The sequence below is a fragment of the Arachis ipaensis genome, chromosome B5, assembly GCF_059453495.1.
Source record: "Arachis ipaensis isolate K30076 ecotype BB chromosome B5, ASM5945349v1, whole genome shotgun sequence".
Lineage (NCBI taxonomy): Eukaryota > Viridiplantae > Streptophyta > Magnoliopsida > Fabales > Fabaceae > Arachis > Arachis ipaensis.
Genome location: NC_142440.1, coordinates 20,072,038 through 20,093,055, shown reverse-complemented (window position 1 = coordinate 20,093,055; position 21,018 = coordinate 20,072,038). Strand labels below are relative to the sequence as shown.

General features: G+C 35.9%; 3 protein-coding genes and 2 long non-coding RNA genes across 6 annotated transcripts; 3 read left to right on the top strand and 2 right to left on the bottom strand.

The window, feature by feature from the left end:
- Window positions 1-76: 76 nt before the first annotated feature.
- On the bottom strand, window positions 77-8,997 carry LOC148563542 (uncharacterized). The gene is made up of 9 exons (XM_088486847.1): window positions 8,991-8,997; window positions 7,185-8,566; window positions 6,836-6,892; window positions 6,527-6,673; window positions 5,699-5,911; window positions 4,973-5,140; window positions 1,761-1,926; window positions 1,390-1,652; window positions 77-310 (listed from the first exon to the last, which is right to left on the bottom strand). Exons 1-9 carry the CDS (start codon window positions 8,995-8,997, stop codon window positions 77-79), a joined length of 2,637 nt encoding a protein of 878 aa, XP_088342973.1.
- Window positions 8,998-9,157: 160 nt separating this feature from the next.
- On the top strand, window positions 9,158-11,920 carry LOC148563541 (uncharacterized). Its single transcript, XR_015883300.1, has 3 exons — window positions 9,158-9,234; window positions 10,173-10,455; window positions 11,250-11,920. It is a non-coding gene; the product is annotated as an uncharacterized LOC148563541 (long non-coding RNA).
- A 1,183-nt stretch (window positions 11,921-13,103) lies between these two features.
- On the top strand, window positions 13,104-14,590 carry LOC107643247 (uncharacterized). The gene is made up of 3 exons (XR_002362592.2): window positions 13,104-13,578; window positions 14,116-14,204; window positions 14,313-14,590. It is a non-coding gene; the product is annotated as an uncharacterized LOC107643247 (long non-coding RNA).
- Window positions 14,591-14,752: 162 nt separating this feature from the next.
- Window positions 14,753-15,590, bottom strand: LOC107643246 (Lactoylglutathione lyase / glyoxalase I family protein). The gene is made up of 3 exons (XM_016346842.3): window positions 15,379-15,590; window positions 15,073-15,306; window positions 14,753-15,000 (listed from the first exon to the last, which is right to left on the bottom strand). Exons 1-3 carry the CDS (start codon window positions 15,460-15,462, stop codon window positions 14,884-14,886), a joined length of 435 nt encoding a protein of 144 aa, XP_016202328.1. The 5' UTR covers window positions 15,463-15,590; the 3' UTR covers window positions 14,753-14,883.
- Window positions 15,591-17,094: 1,504 nt separating this feature from the next.
- LOC107641746 (uncharacterized) lies at window positions 17,095-21,018 on the top strand. 2 transcript variants are annotated; one of them, XM_021123287.2, is made up of 5 exons: window positions 17,095-17,370; window positions 17,455-17,546; window positions 17,714-17,837; window positions 20,462-20,540; window positions 20,876-21,018. In XM_021123287.2, the coding sequence occupies exons 1-3, from the start codon at window positions 17,160-17,162 to the stop codon at window positions 17,777-17,779; spliced, it is 369 nt and encodes a 122-aa protein (XP_020978946.1). In that variant the 5' UTR covers window positions 17,095-17,159; the 3' UTR covers window positions 17,780-17,837; window positions 20,462-20,540; window positions 20,876-21,018. The 2 variants fall into 2 exon arrangements, with proteins under 2 accessions (XP_020978946.1, XP_016200702.1); XM_016345216.3 differs by lacking the exon at window positions 20,462-20,540.

Genomic DNA, 21,018 nt, shown 5'->3' with positions numbered 1-21,018 from the left:
ATGGTAAGTGAGGTGGTAACTCATCATCACACGTGTCAGAGTCTGCTAAAGACGAATAAGAACAAGTCATCGTCGTCTACCTCCATGCTTGATGGGCATTGAGGAATGTTGGTGAAGCAGAGGCGAAAGCGTCTAGAGAAAGAGAAAAGCTTCCACATTTCTGATTTGTAGAGGGAATAAGGCAATAAGCATCTTCCTTTTTTTTTTTTAAGTCGATGGATTGGATCCTAGGCCTGGGTGCAGCTCCCAGCGAGGCAGGTAATGCTGCCATTGATCCAAGGCCTCGGCTGCAAGCATCTTCCTTGAGTTGCTTTAAAAGTAGTAGTACATCTTAGGCATGTTCAAGACCGGCCCACCCGGACTCGAGGTATATTTTGTCTGTTTTTTGTTTGTCATTTTTATTCGATACTATTTTTGGATTGGATTTAAGTTATATTTTGGGTCAACTTATCTCAAAATTATTTTTTAAAATAAAATTAGTAATATTATATTATTTTTATATTTTAATTAATATTTTTTATATTATATAGTATTATTTTTATTTTTAAAATAATTTATTTTAGTATAAATATGATATAATATTTATTAAATTTAATTTTGAAAAATAATTTTTTTTACTTTAATATATAAAATTTATAAATTTGTATATATTAATTTTGCATCGAGTTGACCTGTTATAACTAAGAGTGACAAATAGACTAAAATTCGCTGGACCAGCTTAGGTAACTTGTTAAAAAAAGACGGAGCCAAGTTAAAAATTTGAGACAGCCATAATAAAAAAAGTCCACCTAATCTATACGGCCTAATCCACGGGTCTTGGGTTTAAGATGATAATTGAATTTGAAACGTTATTGTAGTCGAGGCCTGGGTCAGATGGCAACTTTATTTGCCTCACATAGAGCTGCACGGGTGTAATGCCTAGGATTGGAGGCTGTCCAATTCACTTTACCAAAAAACATAGAGCTGCACGGGTGTAATGCCTAGGATTGGAGGCTGTCCAATTCACTTTATCAAAAAAAATTTGAAACCTTATTTTTGTGCCTGTATTTAGAATATTTGTTCGCTTTACTTTAAGCTATAATTTAGACTATACTTAATTGATTAGAGACTTGGATAATATTTAATTATATGTTATGAAAAATAATTGTTTTCCTTTAGACAATTTTAGTTTTATTATTTTGTTTCAAAAAACTTAATTGATGATTATGTTTATTAGATATTTAGAATTATAAAGACTTTATCGTTTGTGAATTTAAAAATTATAATTTATTTTATGTCTTTAGAAATTATGTTTATTTAAATATCGGTGAAATTAGATATTCTTTACTTCGGTCTACAAGTGCGCTTCACATTTTGAGTTTTCAGCCAAAAGCAATCAGAATCACTAACCTGGGATGCAAATGTCATCCATTTATACTTTTCTTTCTTTCTTCTGCAACCCACTCTATATCTCACCAACTTTATCATTCTTGACATACCTAACTTTCTATTTAATAAAGCATGTTCTCTAATAGCATCTTCAAATTGAGCGAGTAATTTGAACTCTAACTCCACCTTAAACTCATAGTCCTTGCTCATCTCAGTCTCATTATATTTAAGGTACCTTCTCTTTATAATCATATCATCTGAATCTCCCTCGTAGTTATCAATATCTTCATTTTGAAATCCTCATAAATTTTTCAAACTTCAACATCCTCACCAATAGTAGCATCCTCACCAACAGCTTGTCCATTATCATCTTGATTTAATGAGCCATTAACCCTCCCCCTCCAAAGCATTTGAAGCTCCACCATCATTTTCATCTTCAACCTCAAAACCAAAATGATCCTCGTAATCTCCATTATCAACATTATCATCAAATCTATCTTTCTCACTAGATGGTTCTAATTCACCTTCAACCTCTACTTCTATTAGACTACTGCCACTCTACTCATTTTCAGTTGACATATAATCTTACGGTTTGAAGTTATCTCAACACCATTACCTTCTTGACATCCATCAACAACATACATCAAGCAGTGCTTAACAATTTGTGACACTAGTAATCTATCCGCTGTTCTCATGGCATTTTCATCACTCATCAACTCTAAGATTTGAGTTCAATTGGCAGTTTGGTTTACTATAGTATATCTTGGCATAACCTTTGTACCCTAACTTCTTCAGCTCAATAACTATTTTTTGCAGACTCTATTCATCAAGCTTAAATTGCAAGTCTTCCAACACTTTTCCCTTCAAATATTCTAGACCGTGTCCTGTATCATGAAATTTTCACCGTGATGTAGGTTTATGGTGAAATCCAAATTTCCATCACTACACCAAAAAGAAAGAAAAAAAAACTAATAAACCAGCATCATTACAGCAACAACAATCAACAATAAACAAAATTCATAATCTGCGAAACCAATTCATAAACCAATTCAACATTTCAATTTAATCAATATTATATCTATTTATAATAAGCTCATAAACTAATTAAAATAAAATCCACATCAATAACATAAAAGAATCAACCTTGAAAAGAAAACTAAAAAAAAAAAATAAATTATCACCTGTTGTTGTAGAGGCAGAACGTGGACAACGAGCAGCAGTTCAAAAAACAAGAAAGGGACGGAGGACCGGTGCAGCGAGACGCGAGCAGTGGAGCACACTAGGGTTACGAGCAATGACGGCGGACGAGCAATGAAGGCAGATGAGCAGGGATGGCGGACGAGGCAAAGGGCGACGAGCACGCGAGGGACGACGAAAATGACAGGGACGACAAGAACGCGAGGGAAGACGAGAACGCGACGGAGGTCGACTGGGGGAGACGCCACGAACAGGAGCTCGTTGAAGAACTTAGGGCAATGTGTGAGTGTGGGATAAAATGACAAGGGTTATTTTAGAATTTTTAAAATATGCAGATGTCCTCAATTGGATTGGACTCCTCTAAAGTTGTATTGTCACTTTAGAGAAAAAGTATACTATTAATTACTATTGAATTAAGATTGTCACAGATAATAAATGTTAAAAATTTAAAGGTGATTTTTTTTGGTGACTTAAAAGAAAATAAACAAAAACCAAGAAAGAAAAAAAAACAAGAAACTGCTTAAGAAAGGCAGTCTCGCTGAATACTACTCTCAAACTCCTTCCAAGGCAATGGAAGCTCCACTTGGGGAGAAATAGTCCTCATTGCAGTCTTTGCCATGATGTCTGCTACTGTATTTGCATCTCTCAAGATCAACCGAAGATCAGCACGCCATTTCCAAGACATGATATCTCGGATTTTTAACACCAAAGGATTAATAAACCCAGAGCAATTTTGTAAATTATTGACAATAGTAAATGCCTCCACACAGTCTGTCTCACATATAATGTCTCTTTGTCCCGAGTCCCATGCTAAAAGAAAGCCTCTCCAAATAGCAAACAACTCTCCTTGCAAAATGCTACGACTCTCAATTGTTCCCAGACAGCCTCGTTGCCACCTTCCCTTCCAATCTCTGCTAACACAAGCAAAACTAACTCGAGAACCACTGCCAGGATAGCTAGCATCACAATTAATCTTAAAGGTACCCACTGAGGGGGGAATCCAAGAGCCACTAATGGTTGAGGGGATAGATAGTCGTTGCAACTCAAAAATATTTCGGAGCTCCTTTTCTAAGGACAAAGCCATACCAATCACCTTGTCTGTGGTCCAATGCTCGTGAGGATGAAAGATCTCGTTATTTCTCGAACACCAAATCCACCAGAGACCAGAAAAGAATCTAAAAGGGCGCTGTTTGCTATTATATAAGAACCAACTCATCAAATCCACTGGTTGATCGGAGATCCCTAAAGCTTGCCAAACAAGTTGGGCTTTTGGACAATCCCGAATACAATGTAAAACCGATTCCTGACCTGAGAAACATCGTGGACAACTATCCGTGTGCGAAATGCCCCTCCTAAAATGAAATGCAGCAGTAGGAAGAGCCTCCCGAAGACATAGCCAGGCAAAAAATTTGTGCTTTTCTGGAACATGTTGACGCCAAAGCCAAAGCCAATTACCCCTATCCTCCCAACTAAACATCTTCTTACTGAGCCACAAATAACCACTATGAGCATCATAAACCTTTGAGGCCGCACCAGTCCAACACCAACCGACCTCTGAACCAGCTTGAACATCTGGGTTGTAAGAGTTAATGTTGCTCTGCAGAGACTGATTCATATGAGAATAGATATTCTCAAGGTTCCACTGTCCAGATGACCAAAGGTCCAAGATCCTGAGATCCGAATCAGAAATGTGAACATAATCCATCTCCTGACATAGTCGCCCCTCTCTTCTCCATTTAGAAAACCAAAAGTTCTGTTCCAAATCCCCAATGCACCAACTAAAACCTTCCTTCAGGATATCCCAAGCTCGACATATACTCTTCCAAACATAAGATCCCCTTCCTCGAGACCGACTAAAACAATCAGCCTTAGAAGAATGGTATTTCTCCGTCAACAGTTGAACCCATAGCTTGTCGGGATGGTGAAAAAGTTGCCAAACTAGTTTTCCAAGAAGAGCAATATTGGCACAAAAAGGATCTCTAATTCCCAGACCTCCAAACTTCTTAGGAGTGACCAACACTTTCCAGTTAACTAGATTCAGGCCTCTACCATCAGCTTGACCCTTCCATAGAAAGTTTCGCATCATGGATTCTATCTTATTAGTTACCCCTTTAGGGAAGAGAGATACTTGCATGCGATAAGTAGGAATCGCAGTCACTACCGAGTTGAGCAAACAGAGTCTGCCTGCCTTATTAAGCAATCTCCCTTTCCAGCTGGCTAGCCTTCCCCGAATCTTGTCCAAAACATCGTTGAAAGTTGCGCGTGTCACCCGAGAGTGATTAAGGTTCACCCCTAAATACTTGCCCAAGTTCTGGACGAATCTGATGGAGGAGACTCCAGTGAAAATCTCTTTTCTTGTCGCTGAAACATTCCTGGAGCATAGCGCTTTAGATTTTTTCACATTAACCTTCATTCCAGAGGCTCTGCAGAAATTTTCCAAAGCTACCATTACAGTTTGAACTTGTTGTTTTTCAGCTTTACAGAAAAGAAGCAAATCATCGGCAAACATCAAATGAGAAATTCTTGGACCCCCTCTAGAAACCGCAACTGGCTTCCACAAGCCCTTATCAACTTGCTGATTAATAGAACAGGATAATCTCTCCATACACAATACAAACAGATACGGTGATATAGGATCTCCTTGCCTAAGACCCCTGCTCGGAGTAAAGCTATTTAATCTATCCCCATTCCAGAGGATAGATAGTGAGGAAGCAGTGAGACAACGCATAATCAGATTGACTGTCGGAGGAGGAAAGCCAAAACTCACCAGGGTTTGTTTCAGAAATCCCCAATCCACTCTATCGTACGCTTTCTCCAAATCAATCTTAAAGGCCAGGGTGCCTTTCTTTGACTTTGTCTTCTTCATAAAATGGAGAACCTCTTGTGCTACAATGATGTTGTCAGGGGTTCCTCTCCCCGGGATAAACCCTCCTTGAAGGGGCCCAATAATCTCTTTGAGATGGGGACGAAGTCTATTGACCAGGACCTTCGTTATAACTTTGTAAACCACATTACATAGACTAATTGGTCGGAAATCCTTCATGGAAACCGGGTTTTCTACCTTCGGAATAAGAACCACAAGAGTTTCCATCATCCTTGGATCCATATCCAAACCAGAGAACGCATGACGAACCATAGTCCAAACATCAAAACCAACAATCTTCCAGTATTCTTTAAAGAAGAAAGCCTGAAACCCATCAGGGCCCGGCACCTTAAAAGAATGCATACTGAAAACAGCCGACTTAACTTCTTCCAGAGTAACTGGTGCTGTGAGGCTACAACATGCTTCATCATTCAGGGAAGGCAGCGGCACATCACCAAGACAACCTAAGTCTACATCCTCCGACTGGCAGAATAGGCATTTATAGAAGGATTCAGCTTCCTTTCTAAGGACATCCGGGTCCGTTTCCCACACCCCATCTTGAAGAAAGAGACCATGAATCTTATTATGCTTTCTCCGCACAAGAGTCTGGACATGAAAGAACTTGGTATTTCTATCCCCAAATTTTACCCACTGCTCTCTGGATTTTTGAAACCATAGAAGTTCCTCCTGCACAAGCGTGTTATTAAATTCCTCAATCAGCTGTTTTTCTTTTTGCCGCATAGACAAATCTTCCATTACTTCAAGTCGCTTCTGAAGGAAATTAATCTGTCTCTCCAATTTGCATTTCCTAACGAAAATGTTGCCGAACACTTTAGAATTAAACTCCAAAGAGTTCTTCTGCACTTCTGAAAGCTTGCCATGCATCTCTCTGTAGCCAGCCTGCCATGACTGGTTCACAATATTTATGTACCCCGGATGAGTTGTCCAAGCTACAATAAACCGAAAAGGTCTATTCTTTTTCGGTTGGGGACGACCTGTACAGCGTACTAGGATAGGACAATGATCAGACTGAAGCCTATTTAAAATTTCTGCGTAAGCCTCTGGAAAGAGAGATAACCAGCCACTATTGATACAAACCCGGTCAAGTTTTTTCGCCACCTCAACACCATTTTTAACCCTTCTGTACCAAGGAAACTGTCTTCCAATAGTCTTCAAGTCAAACAGATTACTATTCCCTAGAGAGGCTGCAAGCCGATCTGCATGACGACTCGAGAAGAGGCAACCCTTAGATTCATGAGAGAATAGTACTTCATTAAAATCACCAAGAACAATCCATGGCCCGCAGAAAGACGAAGACTGAGTAACAAGATAATCCCATAGCAGAACTCTGGTATTAAATTGAAGACTACCATAGATACCACTGCACCTCCAAATCACAGTATTTACCTGAACCTCAACTGTAACACACTGATCGAAAGCATCAACCCATTTGCAGTGAACACCCTGTATTGCAGAAAGGAACCAAATACCCCCCTTGTGTCCTGACGCCTCCACTATACCAATAGGGTGATAACCAAGTCTTTCCCAGAACAGTTTCAAGTGTTGAAAAGGACAGTGAGTTTCAACCACAATAAAAATTACAGGTTTAAATTTCCTAACCAGCTCTTTACAATTCACCCGGGCTAACTTATTAGAAGCACCCCTAATATTCCAAGCTATTATATTTAAACTATCCATAATATAAAAATATAAAAATATAAAACAAGGAAATCAAAGTGCTTCACCAACCTCAAACCGAGGCTTGCCCAGCGGAAGTGACTCCCGTGACCTTCAGGTTTGCCGAATCTCCCTGGAATATCTCCTTAATCCCGCCTACCGACGCAGTAACAGCCGGCAATGCGCCTTCCTTCTCCAATGGAACCGCCACGGTAACACCTTCCTTCACGGTTGCAGGAAGACATGACGATGCTTCCACCACCGTGCCTCCATTCTTCTCAACTGGCGAGCTCTGTAGGGACCCCGGCCTTGGTCGTTTCCGGAGAGAGGACCCGCAAGGCACTGGGGTGTGTCGGGTTGAGGAGATCGACGTCTCACCAACACGGGAAGCGCTGTGTCCGACCTTGACTCGTGACCCGACCCTAGCGCGATAGGAGCTGGATCCATTCGTGTGAGAGAAGTGAATGGTGGGCCTGATTACTCTACTCGAATCGATTTTGGATTGAATGCCTCTTTGGACCTTGTTAAATTGCTTCTGACCCAGCTTGGTTTTACCTTTCCTCACAACTTGCTCCCAGCCTGGTTCATCATGCATGCAAGCCTCCTCAACATTATTTCCTTCCAAATTATTAGCCTCCAAATCTTCTTGCAAATTCGATGCAGGATTCTTGCCAGTAACGCCACCTACCACATTAGGTTCTACTTCATTTGAATTGTGAATTTTGGTCTCAGGATGTGGCACTGCCTTTATACCGTCCCATGGCTTGGTGGCATCGGAATCAGCACTCTTTCCTTCCCTAGAGTCTCTACCCAAGCACTGTGCCATATCGTGACCATAACGTGCACAAGAGTTACAAATTAAATTTAAACTTTCATACTCCACTACATGAGTTACGCCTTCCACAATGATATGCTTGATCACTGGCAGTCCTAAATTTATTTGAACACATACTCGGGCATATCGTCCCCTCTCAGCCAACTTAGTGGCTAAGTCCACTTTGATGGGAACTCCTATTGCAGAAGCAATACGCATCATGGCCTGTTCTTGATAGCACCAGATTGGGAGCCCCGAAATCTGAACCCATACAAGCGTAGACCCGAAGGATTGCTCACATGGCCGAAAATCTATATCCCACGGTTTTACAGCAACATAGTGCCCCTCAATCAACCACGAGCCACCAAGCATGACCTTCTCACGATCTTCACATGCATCGAATTTTACCATGAAGTACCCAAACCCCACATCAAGCAGATCAAAGCCACCTTTGATGCGCCAAACCATCCGAAGCTTGTGTGAAAGAGCTGTGTAACTATAATTTTTATCAAGAACCTTAATCACTAAAGCTTCTCGATAAGGCTCTGTCAAACAAAGCTTGGCTTCTTCAGTGAAGTTTACACATGGAGGTTGGGAATCGCCCTGCTTGCCCACCACTGTGGCTATACTATCCCCAGATATAGATCCTGCAAGTGCAAACGCATTCGATTTCTCTGACCCAATGACTTTATCTCTAAAGGAGATCTTTGTAGGATTTGAAAAATCCCCTCGTGAAAAACCCTCCTTGGCACTTTACTAATATTAAAGTATCACTTTATCACTTTACTAATATTATCACTTTAGAGGATTTTTTTCCTCTTTAATTAGGTCTCCAACCCTAATAGTGAGAATATTCATCTTTTTAAACAAAATATTCTGTTATTTCAAACAATTTTGTTAACATAAAAACTAAATTGAAAATAATTATATGATTTAAGAACCCAATTAAAAAGAAAAAAATATAGTAACTTAATTAAAAATTCGTAAAACTATAAATATCTGCAGAACAATTAAACCTAAATTTTATTAATCATGTAATATTGTTCGTTTTGTCAAGTAAAAAAAAACGACTTTCCATGGTTTGCTTTGAAATTTTTTTCCAAAAACCCAAAATTAACTGGATAAAAAACAGGGTCCATGATTTTTGGGCCGGTACACAGAATTGGTTAGCATTGGCCCAAAAAGAAAAAGGAGTTAAAAGGTGAGCTGGAACTGCAATTGGAAGAGTAGGCGAACAATGAAGCTAATTAGGGTTGAAAAGTGCCCTGCGTCCTGCGACTTATGGGGCCGTGGCGAGTGAGTAAACGCAGTGCAGGTATACATCTCCTTTTGATTTGATTGTGATCTGATGATATGTTCTGATAGAATGAGGCAATGATGATGGTGTTGTGCATTTGAGCATTGAGTGGTGAGTGAGGACGAGCATGGTGGCGAGGCGTTGTTTCTGTTGACGCAGCCATCTTATTCGTCGGATTGCCCCTCTCAGTGTGAATGCCAACCTGAGCCTCCTTTGACTCCTATCATTAGTTTAAGTATGAGGCTTGACTTCTCAATGCCTATGATTACTATTACTTCCCCTCTCTCCGTTTCGCAGCCTACAAACATTAGCAACAACAAACAACAACAAAAACAAAATTCACATGCAATAATTTCCTTGCTCTTTTTCTCTTTCTGTCTCTCTCTCTCTTTCCGTTCAACCTTAGTGTTATTGCATGTTAGTGTTATTGCAAGTGCTTCTGCTTCTTCTACTTGGAATCATATCATATATATATATATAGTACTTCTTCTTCTTCTTCTTCTTATTATGACGGCGGGGCAGTGATGATGATCTCTTCAATTGCAACAGACATATGAGTTGGGGGTTGAGAGGTGTGTGTTGTGGCAAGGTGACTCAATGTAGTGTCTGTCTGCCTGTTGATGCAGCCATGCATGCATGCCTTCCCCCATTTCTTGTCTGACAAAAGGCGAATCTGAGCCTCCTCCTTCAATTCCAACACTAGTTCATTCTTCAGCGCTTTTTCTTTTCCTTTTTCCCTTTCATTCTTATTAATCATGGACACCCACCCAGAAACATTTCTATATTTATTTATTTATTTCACACTACTTGTTTCGTGAATGGTTACTCTGTCTTTCTTATTATTCTTCAACTATTACTCTTTGCTTAAGTTCTCAACTTTCTTCAGATTGCAGTGTAGTTCCATGATTTTGATTTTTCCGTTTTCCTCTAAATATTTTTTTGTGGCTTGTTTGCAGTTGTGGAATGGGAATAAATATCCGATCCTGAGACTAATTAGTTTTTGAATTTGTTTAGTGCGAGAACCAGTATGGTTAGATTGCACAAAAAGACAATTTTATAGTTAATATTCATCAATATACATTTTAAAAACATCATGCTATACATATTTTCTAACTACTAGTTGAAAAATATGTATAAAATATATATAGCATGATGAGTTTATAATATTTATTAATGAATTTAACTATAAAATAAAGTTCAACTAATTTAATGTTCAAGACCGGCCCACCCAGATTCAAGGTATATTTGACCTGTTTTTGGTTTGTTATTTTTATTTGATATTATTTTTAGATTAGGTTTAGGTTATGTCTTGGGTTAACTTATCTGAATCGAAATAATTTTTTAAAGTGAAATTAGTAATATTATATTATATTTTTATATTTTAATTAATATTTTTTATATTACATAGTATTATTTTTATATAACATTTATTAAATTTAATTTTTAGAAATAAAATTTTATTATTTTAGTATATAATATTTATAAATTTGTATATATTAATTTTGTATTGGATTAACTTGTTATAACTAGGAGTGTTATAACTAGGAGTGACAAACAGATCTAAAATCTGCTGGATTGATTGGCAAACAGACTTAAAATTTGCTTAATCGATTGGCGTAACTTGCCAAAAAAAAGTGAGATTGGGCTAAAAATTTGAGCTATTATCATCTTGATTTAATGAGCTATTAATCCTCCCCTCCCCCACCCCAAGAATTTGAAGCTATATCATCATTTTCATCTTCAAAATCAAAATGGTCCTCATGATCTCCATCATCAATACTATCATCAAATTTATCCTCACCTTCAACCTCTACTTCTATTAAACTACTGCTACTATTCTCATCTTCAGTTGGCACATAATCATAGCAATGCTTAACAGTTTGTGTCACTAATAACTTATCCTTTCTCATTGTATTTTCATCACTCATCAATTCTCTAAGACCTGAGTTCAATTGGCAGTCTAGTTTACTGTACTATATCTTACCATAACTTTTGTACCCTAACTTCTTTAACTCAATAACTATTTCTTGCAGATTCTATTCATCGAGCTCAAGCTGCAAGTCTTCCAACACCCTTCCCCCCAAATACTCTAGACCTTGCCCTGTATCATGAAAATTTTCACCATAATGTAGGTTTATGGTTAAATCCAAATTTCTATTACTATACCAAAAGAAAGAAAAAAAAAATCTAGTAAACCAACATCATTATAACAACAACAATCAATAATCAACAAAATTCATAATATGCGAAACTAATTTATATGCCAATTCAACATTTCAATTTAATCGCTACCATATTTATTTATAATTAGCTCATAAACTAATCAACAATAAAATTCACATCAATAACATCAAAGAATTAACCTTAAAAAAAATGAAAAAAAAAATATCACATGTTGTAGAGGCAGAGCGTGGACGACGAGCAACAGTTCATAAAACAAGAAGAAACGGAAGAGCGGCGTAGCGAGACGCGAGCAGTGGAGCACACCAGGGTTACGACGGACAAGGCAAGGGCCGACGAGCCTACGAGGGACGACGAGAACGCGACGGAGACCGACTGGGGGAGACGTAGTGAACGGGAGCTCATTGAAGAACTTAGGGCAAGGTGTGAGTGTGGAATAAAATGTCAAGGGTTATTTTAGAATTTTTGAAATATAAAGATGTCCTTAATTAGGTCTCCAACCCTAATAGTGAGAATATTCATTTTTTAACATAATATTTTGTTATCTCAAATTTTTCGTCAAGATAAGGACTAAATTGAAAAAAAATTACATGATATAGGAACCCAATTGAAAAGAAAAAAAAGTATAAAGATTTAATTAAAAATTTGATAAAACTATAAAGATCTGCAAAATAATTAAATCTAACTTTTATTAAGGGTTAACCACCAAAAATATCCCCGAATTATTTAAACGTTGACAAAAATACACCTAAATTTTACTATTGACAAAAATGCCTTCAAATAATTTAAAAATACAACAACAATACCCAACAGGAAATATATATTTTTAAAAAAATATCTTAAGATTGAATTTTGATGCAATTTTTTGCAAATATGATTATAAAAATAAAATATTATAATACATAAAAATTGGTAATTTTTTATTAAGTATATATTTTTTTATAATTTTTTTTGTTAACAACCAATAATACTTTTAAAAAATCACAAAACAATATATACTTAACAAAAAATTACCAAATTTTAACAATAATAACATCTCATTTTTTAAATCATGCTTGCAAAACATTACATCAAAATTCAATCTCTAGTATATTTTTTGAGAAATACATTTAATGTTAGTTTTTTTTGCAAAATTATCTAACATTAAATATGTATTTCTCAAAAGATATATTAGAGATTGAATTTTGATATAATTTTTTACAAGCATAATTAAAAAAATGAGATATTCTTATTTTTAAAATTTGGTAATTTTTCGTTGAGCATATATTTTTCTTGTAATTTTTTGTTAATAAAAAATATATACTTAAAAAAATTACCAAATTTTAAGAATAAAAATATCTCATTTTTTTAATTATTCTTGTAAAAAATCACATTAAAATTCAATCTCTAAAATATTTTTTGAAAATATATATTTACTATTGAGTGTTGTTATTGTGTTTTTAAATTATTTAAAGACATTTTTATTGATAGTAAAATTCAAGTGCATTTTTATTCGCACTTAAATAATTCGAAGGCATTTTTGATGGTTAACTCTTTTATTAATCATGTAACATTGTTCGATTCGTCAAGTTAAAAAAAATCGACTTTTCATGGTTTGCTTTGAATTTTTTTCAGAAAACCCAAAATTTAGATGGATAGAAAACAGGGTCCATGATTTTTGGGCCAGTACACAGAATTGGTTAGCATTGACCCGAAAAGAAAAAAGGGGTTAAAAGGTGAACTGGAACTAGAAGAGAAGGCGAAATGTGAAGCTAATTAGGGTTGAAAGGTGCCCTGTGACTTATGGGGCGGTGGCCAGTGAGTAAACGGAAAGCACGTATACATCTCCTTTTGATTTGATTGTGATCTGATGCTATGTTGTCGCAGAATGAGGCAGTGATGATGGTGTTGTGCATTTGAGCATTGGCGAGCGAGGATGAGCATGGTGGCGAGGCGTTGTTTTTGTTGACGCAGCCATCTTGTTCGTCGTATTGCTCCTCTGAGTGTGAATGCCAACCTGAGCCTCCTTTGACTCCTATCATTAGTTTAAGTATGAGGCTTGACTTCTCAATGCCTATGATTACTTTCCCTCTCTCGTTTCCCAACCCACAAGCAGCAGCAACAACAAAGAACAACAAGAAGAACAAAATTCACACGCAATGATTTCCTCGCTCTTTCTCTCTCTCTCTCTTTCCGTTCAACGTTAGTGTTATTGCATGTGCTTCTGCTTCTGCTTGGAATCATATCATACATATATATATATATAGTACTACTTCTTTTTCTTCTTCTTCTTCTTATTATGACGGGGCAGTGATGATGATCTCTTCAATTGGAACAGACATATGAGTTGGGGGGTTGACAGGTGTGTGTGGTGGCAAGGTGACTCAGTGTAGTGTTTGTCTGCCTGTTGATGCAGCCATGCATGCATGCCTTCCCCCAATTCTTGTCTGACAAAAGGCGAATCTGAGCCTCCTCCTTCAATTCCAACACTAGTTCATTCTTCTTCGCTTTTCCTTTACCTTTCTACCTTTCATTCTTATTAATCATGGACACCCACACGGAAACATTCCTATATTTATTTATTTATTTCACACTTCTTGTTTCGTGAATGGTTACCCTGTCTTTCTTATTATTCTTCAACCATTACCCTTTGCTCAAGTTCTCAACTTTCTTTTCAGATTGCAGTTCCATGATTTTGTCCGTTTTCCTCTAAATACTGTTTTTGTGGCTTGTTTGCAGTTGTGGAATGGGAATCAATATCCGATCCCGAGACTAATTAGTTTTTGAATCTGTTTAGTGCGAGGACCAGTATGGTTGAATTGCACAAGGTAGAAATGAATCAGTGATGTCGTCTTTAACGAGCAGAGATGATTTAATCATATCATTGTGCTGAGTTTCTTATAACTTTTTAGTTTCATTACCCCTCTCCTGCCCAGGTACTGCGAAGCGAAGCTATTAAGATGTTATGATACCACTCTTCAAGTATTGGAGGACCTGCATTTGTTGTATAAAGTATTCAACAGATGCCACTAGTCCAAGTGACCAGCAGTGCAGCAGTAACTGCTGCAACCTGTTTGTTATGTTCATTCTCGAGAAAGTTGTACTATATCTATAAATTATTTGTAAATCACCCGAGACAGTGACCAATTCTTTCGATATTCGACTTATTTTGATAATCACCAATTCACCATCACACTCGTAAAAATTCACTTGCTAATTCGCTTGTCCGGGTTTAAGTAAGGTTTGTAAAATTTCTTACTAGAGTTTAAAATTTACATCGATTGAATTACTGTGCAATCCAAAAGTTATGACAAAAGCGATAGAAGAACTCAAGCTAGCCATTGGCAGAGGATGTATTAGGGTGTTGATCAATGCCTTTGATTGGAAACTCGAAGATAGCATGCATAATATAAATTGGTCATGATTACAAGTGTTGATAAACGATAAGGCACAAACACAATACGTCATGTCATAGATTCATAGTTATACATAGAAACATACTAGTAATTAGGAATCTTGTTCCCGGCTTGCAACCTCCAAACCGTTACCATCTGGATCGAAAAAGAAAACTTGCTTGATCTTGCCATTTGGTAGGGATTTCTGAAAAGTCTCGATACCCTTGTCCTGCACATATCAAAACGATAAGTTTCAATAAAATGAAACAAAAGGCATAACATAAATAAGTAAAAAGGAAACCTTGAGGGTGTTGACAAAGGAATCGAAGTTGGAGACGGAGAAGCAGATATGGTGGCCTCTGGGGAGATTCTTGGGATCAGCGACAGGAGAGCTGGCGCTCCATGGACCCTCGGGGAGGGAGGTGGTTGGGTCGCGCTCGATGAGATGGATGTATACAGAAGATGATGGGAGGCGGAGCCATATAACCTCGAAGTCTCCGAAGTTGGGGGTCTCCACTTGCTCGAACCCAAGTATCTGCACCGTAAAGTTAATTACAGATGCTGATATAATTACTTGGTAATTGAAGAGACGAAGGAAGCGGCTAACCTGTTGGTAGAAATTGGCGAGGCGCCTAATGTCAGAGGACTCTCGAGAGATATGATTTAGGCTCACTCCTTCAGCTGCCGCCATTTCTTCTTCTTCTGCTGCTGCCGCTGCTTCTGCTTCGGATTATACTTACTAAAATACGTGTACCGTTTTCTTTCTTAACTCCCACACAATTACAATTGCTAACAAATGCACCGCATGGACAATTCGCTCGCCTTCTAGATCCAAAAGATTAGGTTAGATTAAAACTTTATTTTAATATAAAAAAATTGTATTTGATAAAAGTGAAAATATTATGCAGTATGCACAAAGATTTTTTAGTAAAAAAATAAAAGTTAAGTTAAATAAAAAATAAATATAAGAAAAAATAAAAAATACTATTTATATATTAAAATCAGTTATCAAGTATTTGTGTAGAAATACATATATAATTTAACTCATTTTTAATGTGTATTTTACTCTAATGTCAATTTTTATGAATGATTTTAGTGTACACTTAGCATGATTGAAAAAAAAAATTATTCATTTTTTTGTGTAAATTTAATTAGGAGCCCTATGGTTAGACTTGGTTTGATAAAACATTTATCAAAGTTGTGAGAGTAGAATCGATTTTATAAACTGGTTTAATAATCCAACAAAAATTGAATCGTGATTGAACTGGTTTAATTAAATATAAAATAAAATTATTAAAAATTTAATATATAATTTTAAATATTTTAATTAAATAATTTTTAAACTAATAAAATTCTAAAATTTTATAATTTCACCTAATAGCTTATTTATAATTTATTATTAAAAATTTATAAACAAATTCAAAAACATCAAAATATATGAACGAGGAAGTTTTGAACTAAACAATGTACTTTTTATTGTTTCACTTTTAAAATAAAAAAAATTCTAATTAATTTTAATCAACAACACCTAAGTATTGAACACAAACTCACAATATTTCTAATCACATCCACAACAAACCAACAATACATTCAGGATCAGAAGTTAGAAGTATTTGTTGGATCACAGATTATGTTAAATTTTTGCATGAGGTGGTTCATTTCATTTCATTCCATTCATGATATGTAATGAGCATTATAACGGGCAACATAAAATTGTATCTCAAATTTGCAGGAATACATCAGATAATATTCTGCTACAGTGAAACTTATAACATGAGGTGTAAGAGCTTGTAAATAAGGCAAATAATTAAGTTAATACTCAATTTGATTCTTGAATTTGTATACAGAGTTTTAATTTAGATTTTAAAATATAATGATTTTTACCTTCATTCATCTCTAAATTTTCATCCTTAAAAGTTCATGGCATTATACGCATATGTTTATCGGAGTAATCGAAGCTTTCCTTATTGTTCGATTCATGAAGAAAATTTTTGTATTTTGTGGTCAGTATTTAACTATAGAAGAAAAGTTTGTGATTTTCCATCATTAAATGTAATCTCATACTATTAAAAAAATTATTGATGGCCAATTAATGGTTACAAAATACAAAAGTTTCTGGCTCAGTAGCACTTCTCATACAAATATTATAACAGAAGAAACAAAATAAAAATATATGAATTGTTTTTTTCCCTTCCACATATAGCTAACAAGGAAGAAACAATGGCATCCGAGGGAGTGTCACCAACATATTCGGCCTTCCTTCATCATACATTTATACAAGACTTTCTCTCTCTTTTTAATTTGTTCTCCCACGCATCCTTCTCTTTCTTCTGTGTGTGTTGTTTGAATGATCTTTCCTTCTTCCAACACACATTAGAGGAGCTTGTTATGATGGATTCCATGAAAGGGGGAACAGAAACAAGAACAGAGCAGAAACAAGAGTGTGCGACTACTTTCCTGAATGAGGGTATCCTTATGCTTCTCTCTGGCTGGCATGCCCTTCAAATGGCCGTCAACAACCAATGGGGTGGCTCTGACTCCCTCCAGAAATCCCACCACCTTGCTTCTCATCTTTTCTCTTCCTTATCCAAATCCTATGGTATCATTTCTTCATTCATCCATTCAATTTTCGATTTACTATATGCCTTTAATAATTTTTTTCTGAATCACTATTGCTCTGCAGCACCCGTTCCTGTTGAAGATTTGGAAAATCTGCTCCATGAATGCATGTTGCTTACATTTAACACAGAGATAGAAGATGGCAGTATTGAACAGGTATGGATATTTATTTCTTCTATTTGCAGCTTTAATTTCCCTGCTGCTTGTATCTTAATTTTTGAGATTGGAAACAACTGTTTTTAAGAAATGTACCCCATATATTGTCAACTCTTGATTCATTGACATCCTTGGAACTGTGTTGTTGTTTTCATTGATGGAACCAGGTAGCAGAACAGTTGGTGGGAATCCATGAAGAATACTTGTTACGACAGTCATCTCTTCATATCTGAAAGAGCATTATACTCAGAAGCAGCAGCAGTCATAGGTGGCTATTCTGTGCTATAAACGGTAAATCCTAAGTCTTATTGTTCTATTAGTCTCTTTTTCTGGTAAACAAGGGAAAAGTTTAATATTTTGCACAAGTTTCTTCATTTATTTCCATGTCTTGGTGTTTGATCTATTGCCATGTTCACTAAAACGGGAAAATTGACTTTCAAGGTGACATATATATTACTTTCGTTCAATTTTGCAAGAGAACAGGTCATATGATTTCTGCACATTGCAGGATATGCTTCTCTGTTGATAGATAGCAATTGTGTCTAGTCATAGGATTCTATCGTAGAATAGATATCAAAGTTCTCATATGAGAGAGCAGTGTTTAACCTTATTGGAAAAAGAACCATGCAGTATTTAAGGAAATTGAATGGAATTACTAGATAATTTTACTATGTCATGCTGCCCAATTAAGAGGCAATCATAGTTATCTTGTGATACGTGCTTCAAATGTTCGTGATATGAAGAGTTCAAGAGTTATTTAGAAGATATTTTAGTTTACATTTTTAGAATATTTTATTTAATGTATTTTGATTTTGTTTATTTAATTACTAGATTGGGCCTTATGTTTATGGGCTTTAGGGTTTTCTTTGTTTTAACCTAATAAGAGGTTATAAATACCTCATTAGCTATTGTAGTCGTAGTATAGAATTTTTAGAGGTTTCAAAACCCCTTTTTGGTTTCGTGATGAAACCATGGTGTGGACAATTGAGGTTGATGAGTCCCTCTCTTGTTACATCGGGGAATTGAGTAGAAGGTTGAGGAGTCCCTTCGATTCAATTTCCAAATTATGGCGTTGGCAAGTTAGGTTGAGGAGTCCCTTTCTTGTTGCGTCAAGAAATTGGGTAGAAAGTAGAGTGATTCTCTTCGTATTCAATTTCAATCTATCAATTTTATTTCTATTTTCAATTTCAATGTATATTTTCTATTCAATTTCAATTCTTGTCTTGTTTATTTTATTATTTCTTTATCACTATCAATGATACGGAAATAAAAGATAAATAAGAAAATAAGGATTCAAACTGAATAAAAAGATACATTGAAATTAAAATAGAAACAAAAAAAGATAAGTTGAAATTGAATACAAAGAGAATCACTCTACTTTCTACCCAATTTCTTGACGCAACAAGAAAGGGACTCCTCAACCTAACTTGTCAACGCCATAGTTTAGAAATTGAATCGAAGGGACTCCTCAACCTTCTACTCAATTCCCCGATGTAACAAGAGAGGGACTCCTCAACCTCAATTGTTCACACCATGGTTTCATCACGAAACCAAAAAGGGGTTTTGAAACCTCTAAAAATTCTATCTACGACTACAATAGCTAAGGAGGTATTTATAACCTCTTATTAGGTTAAAACAAAGAAAACCCTAAAGCCCATAAACATAAGGCCCAATCTAGTAATTAAATAAACAAAAATTAAAATACATTAAATAAAATATTCTAAAAATGTAAACTAAAATATCTTCTAAATAACTCTTGAACTCTTCATATCACGAACATTTGAAGCACGTATCATTCTCCTCCTCTTCAAAAAAGATTCATCTTCGAATCTTGTAGGTGGAAAAAAAATAATATATGAAAAGGACAATAATTATAAAAAAGATAATTTCTTTTTTTTTTTTTGGTTTTTTTCTTCTTTTTTTGTTTTTTTTTTCACTTTATGCTTTTTTTTTTAATAATGAAACGCAAACGAAAACAAGAACACAAGAACAAAATGAAAGACGCGACAAACACTGGACTTTTTTTTTTATGATAAAAGAAGAACAAATATAGATTAATAAGAATTAATCTAATACCTGAGCTCTGATACCAAATGATAAAGAAATAATAAAATAAACAAGACAAGAATTGAAATTGAATAGAAAATATACATTGAAATTGAAAATAGAAATAAAATTGATAGATTGAAATTGAATACGAAGAGAATCACTCTACTTTCTACCCAATTTCTTGACGCAACAAGAAAGGGACTCCTCAACCTAACTTGCCAACGCCATAATTTGGAAATTGAATCGAAGGGACTCCTCAACCTTCTACTCAATTCCCCGATGTAACAAGAGAGGGACTCATCAACCTCAATTGTCCACACCATGGTTTCATCACGAAACCAAAAAGGGGTTTTGAAACCTCTAAAAATTCTATACTACGACTACAATAGCTAAGGAGGTATTTATAACCTCTTATTAGGTTAAAACAAAGAAAACCCTAAAGCCCATAAACATAAGGCCCAATCTAGTAATTAAATAAACAAAATCAAAATACATTAAATAAAATATTCTAAAAATGTAAACTAAAATATCTTCTAAATAACTCTTGAACTCTTCATATCACGAACATTTGAAGCACGTATCATCTTGGTTTGTGAAATGGAATCCAGATTGTGCAAACTGCCAACCTTTTCTTGCAAAATTGCGTGTGGTTGTTTTTGTTTTAATACTTTAGAGAACTAGAAAGAGAGCAGCTTCAAAGAACTTGTGCAAAGAAGCACAATGGATGCTTTAAGATTGTCAGCGAATTGAAATCTTTACCATTGTTTAATTGGTTACAAATTCTCGCTCTCCATTTTTATTCTTTCATCTCATCCATTTCTCCACCTTTGCCTGTTTCATTTCATCCCTTTCCTTGTTGTGTGAAGTCCAACCAAGCAATACAGTCACTTGTGCTTTGCTGTTAACATCCATGGCTTCCAAGACCGCCTCCAACATTCCCACCAGGTATAGCTTTCACCTTATCCATTCTTCATTCTTCAGTTTCAGATATAATATTCAGTCGCAAATCATTCTTCACTTTTTCTCACTTCAGTGAAAATAACAGGAAAGTCTCAAACATATTACTTTTTCTTTTATGCACATGTAAGATTTTGTTACTTGAATGGGAAGAAATGGATGGTCACTCTCATTTGACTATTCTATTGCTGAAGTGTTTCTACAACAAGGAGTGTCTTAAAGGGGGAATGAATCTCACATGGTTGATTTAGACCTTTGATGCTGAATTAGTGAATTGCAGGGGACTACAGTGGCTAACTAGCTTTCTTTTTTGGTATTGATAGTGGCTAAGGAGTGCAGAACAAAGCTTTCCACTCTTCTTGCTATGGACTTAACCCTGCATTCAGTGCTGATCACCTGATAAAGTTGAAGTTGGTGAAGGAAATTTCATTAATGAGTGAGGTTTTCAAGGAGGCCATAGTCAACA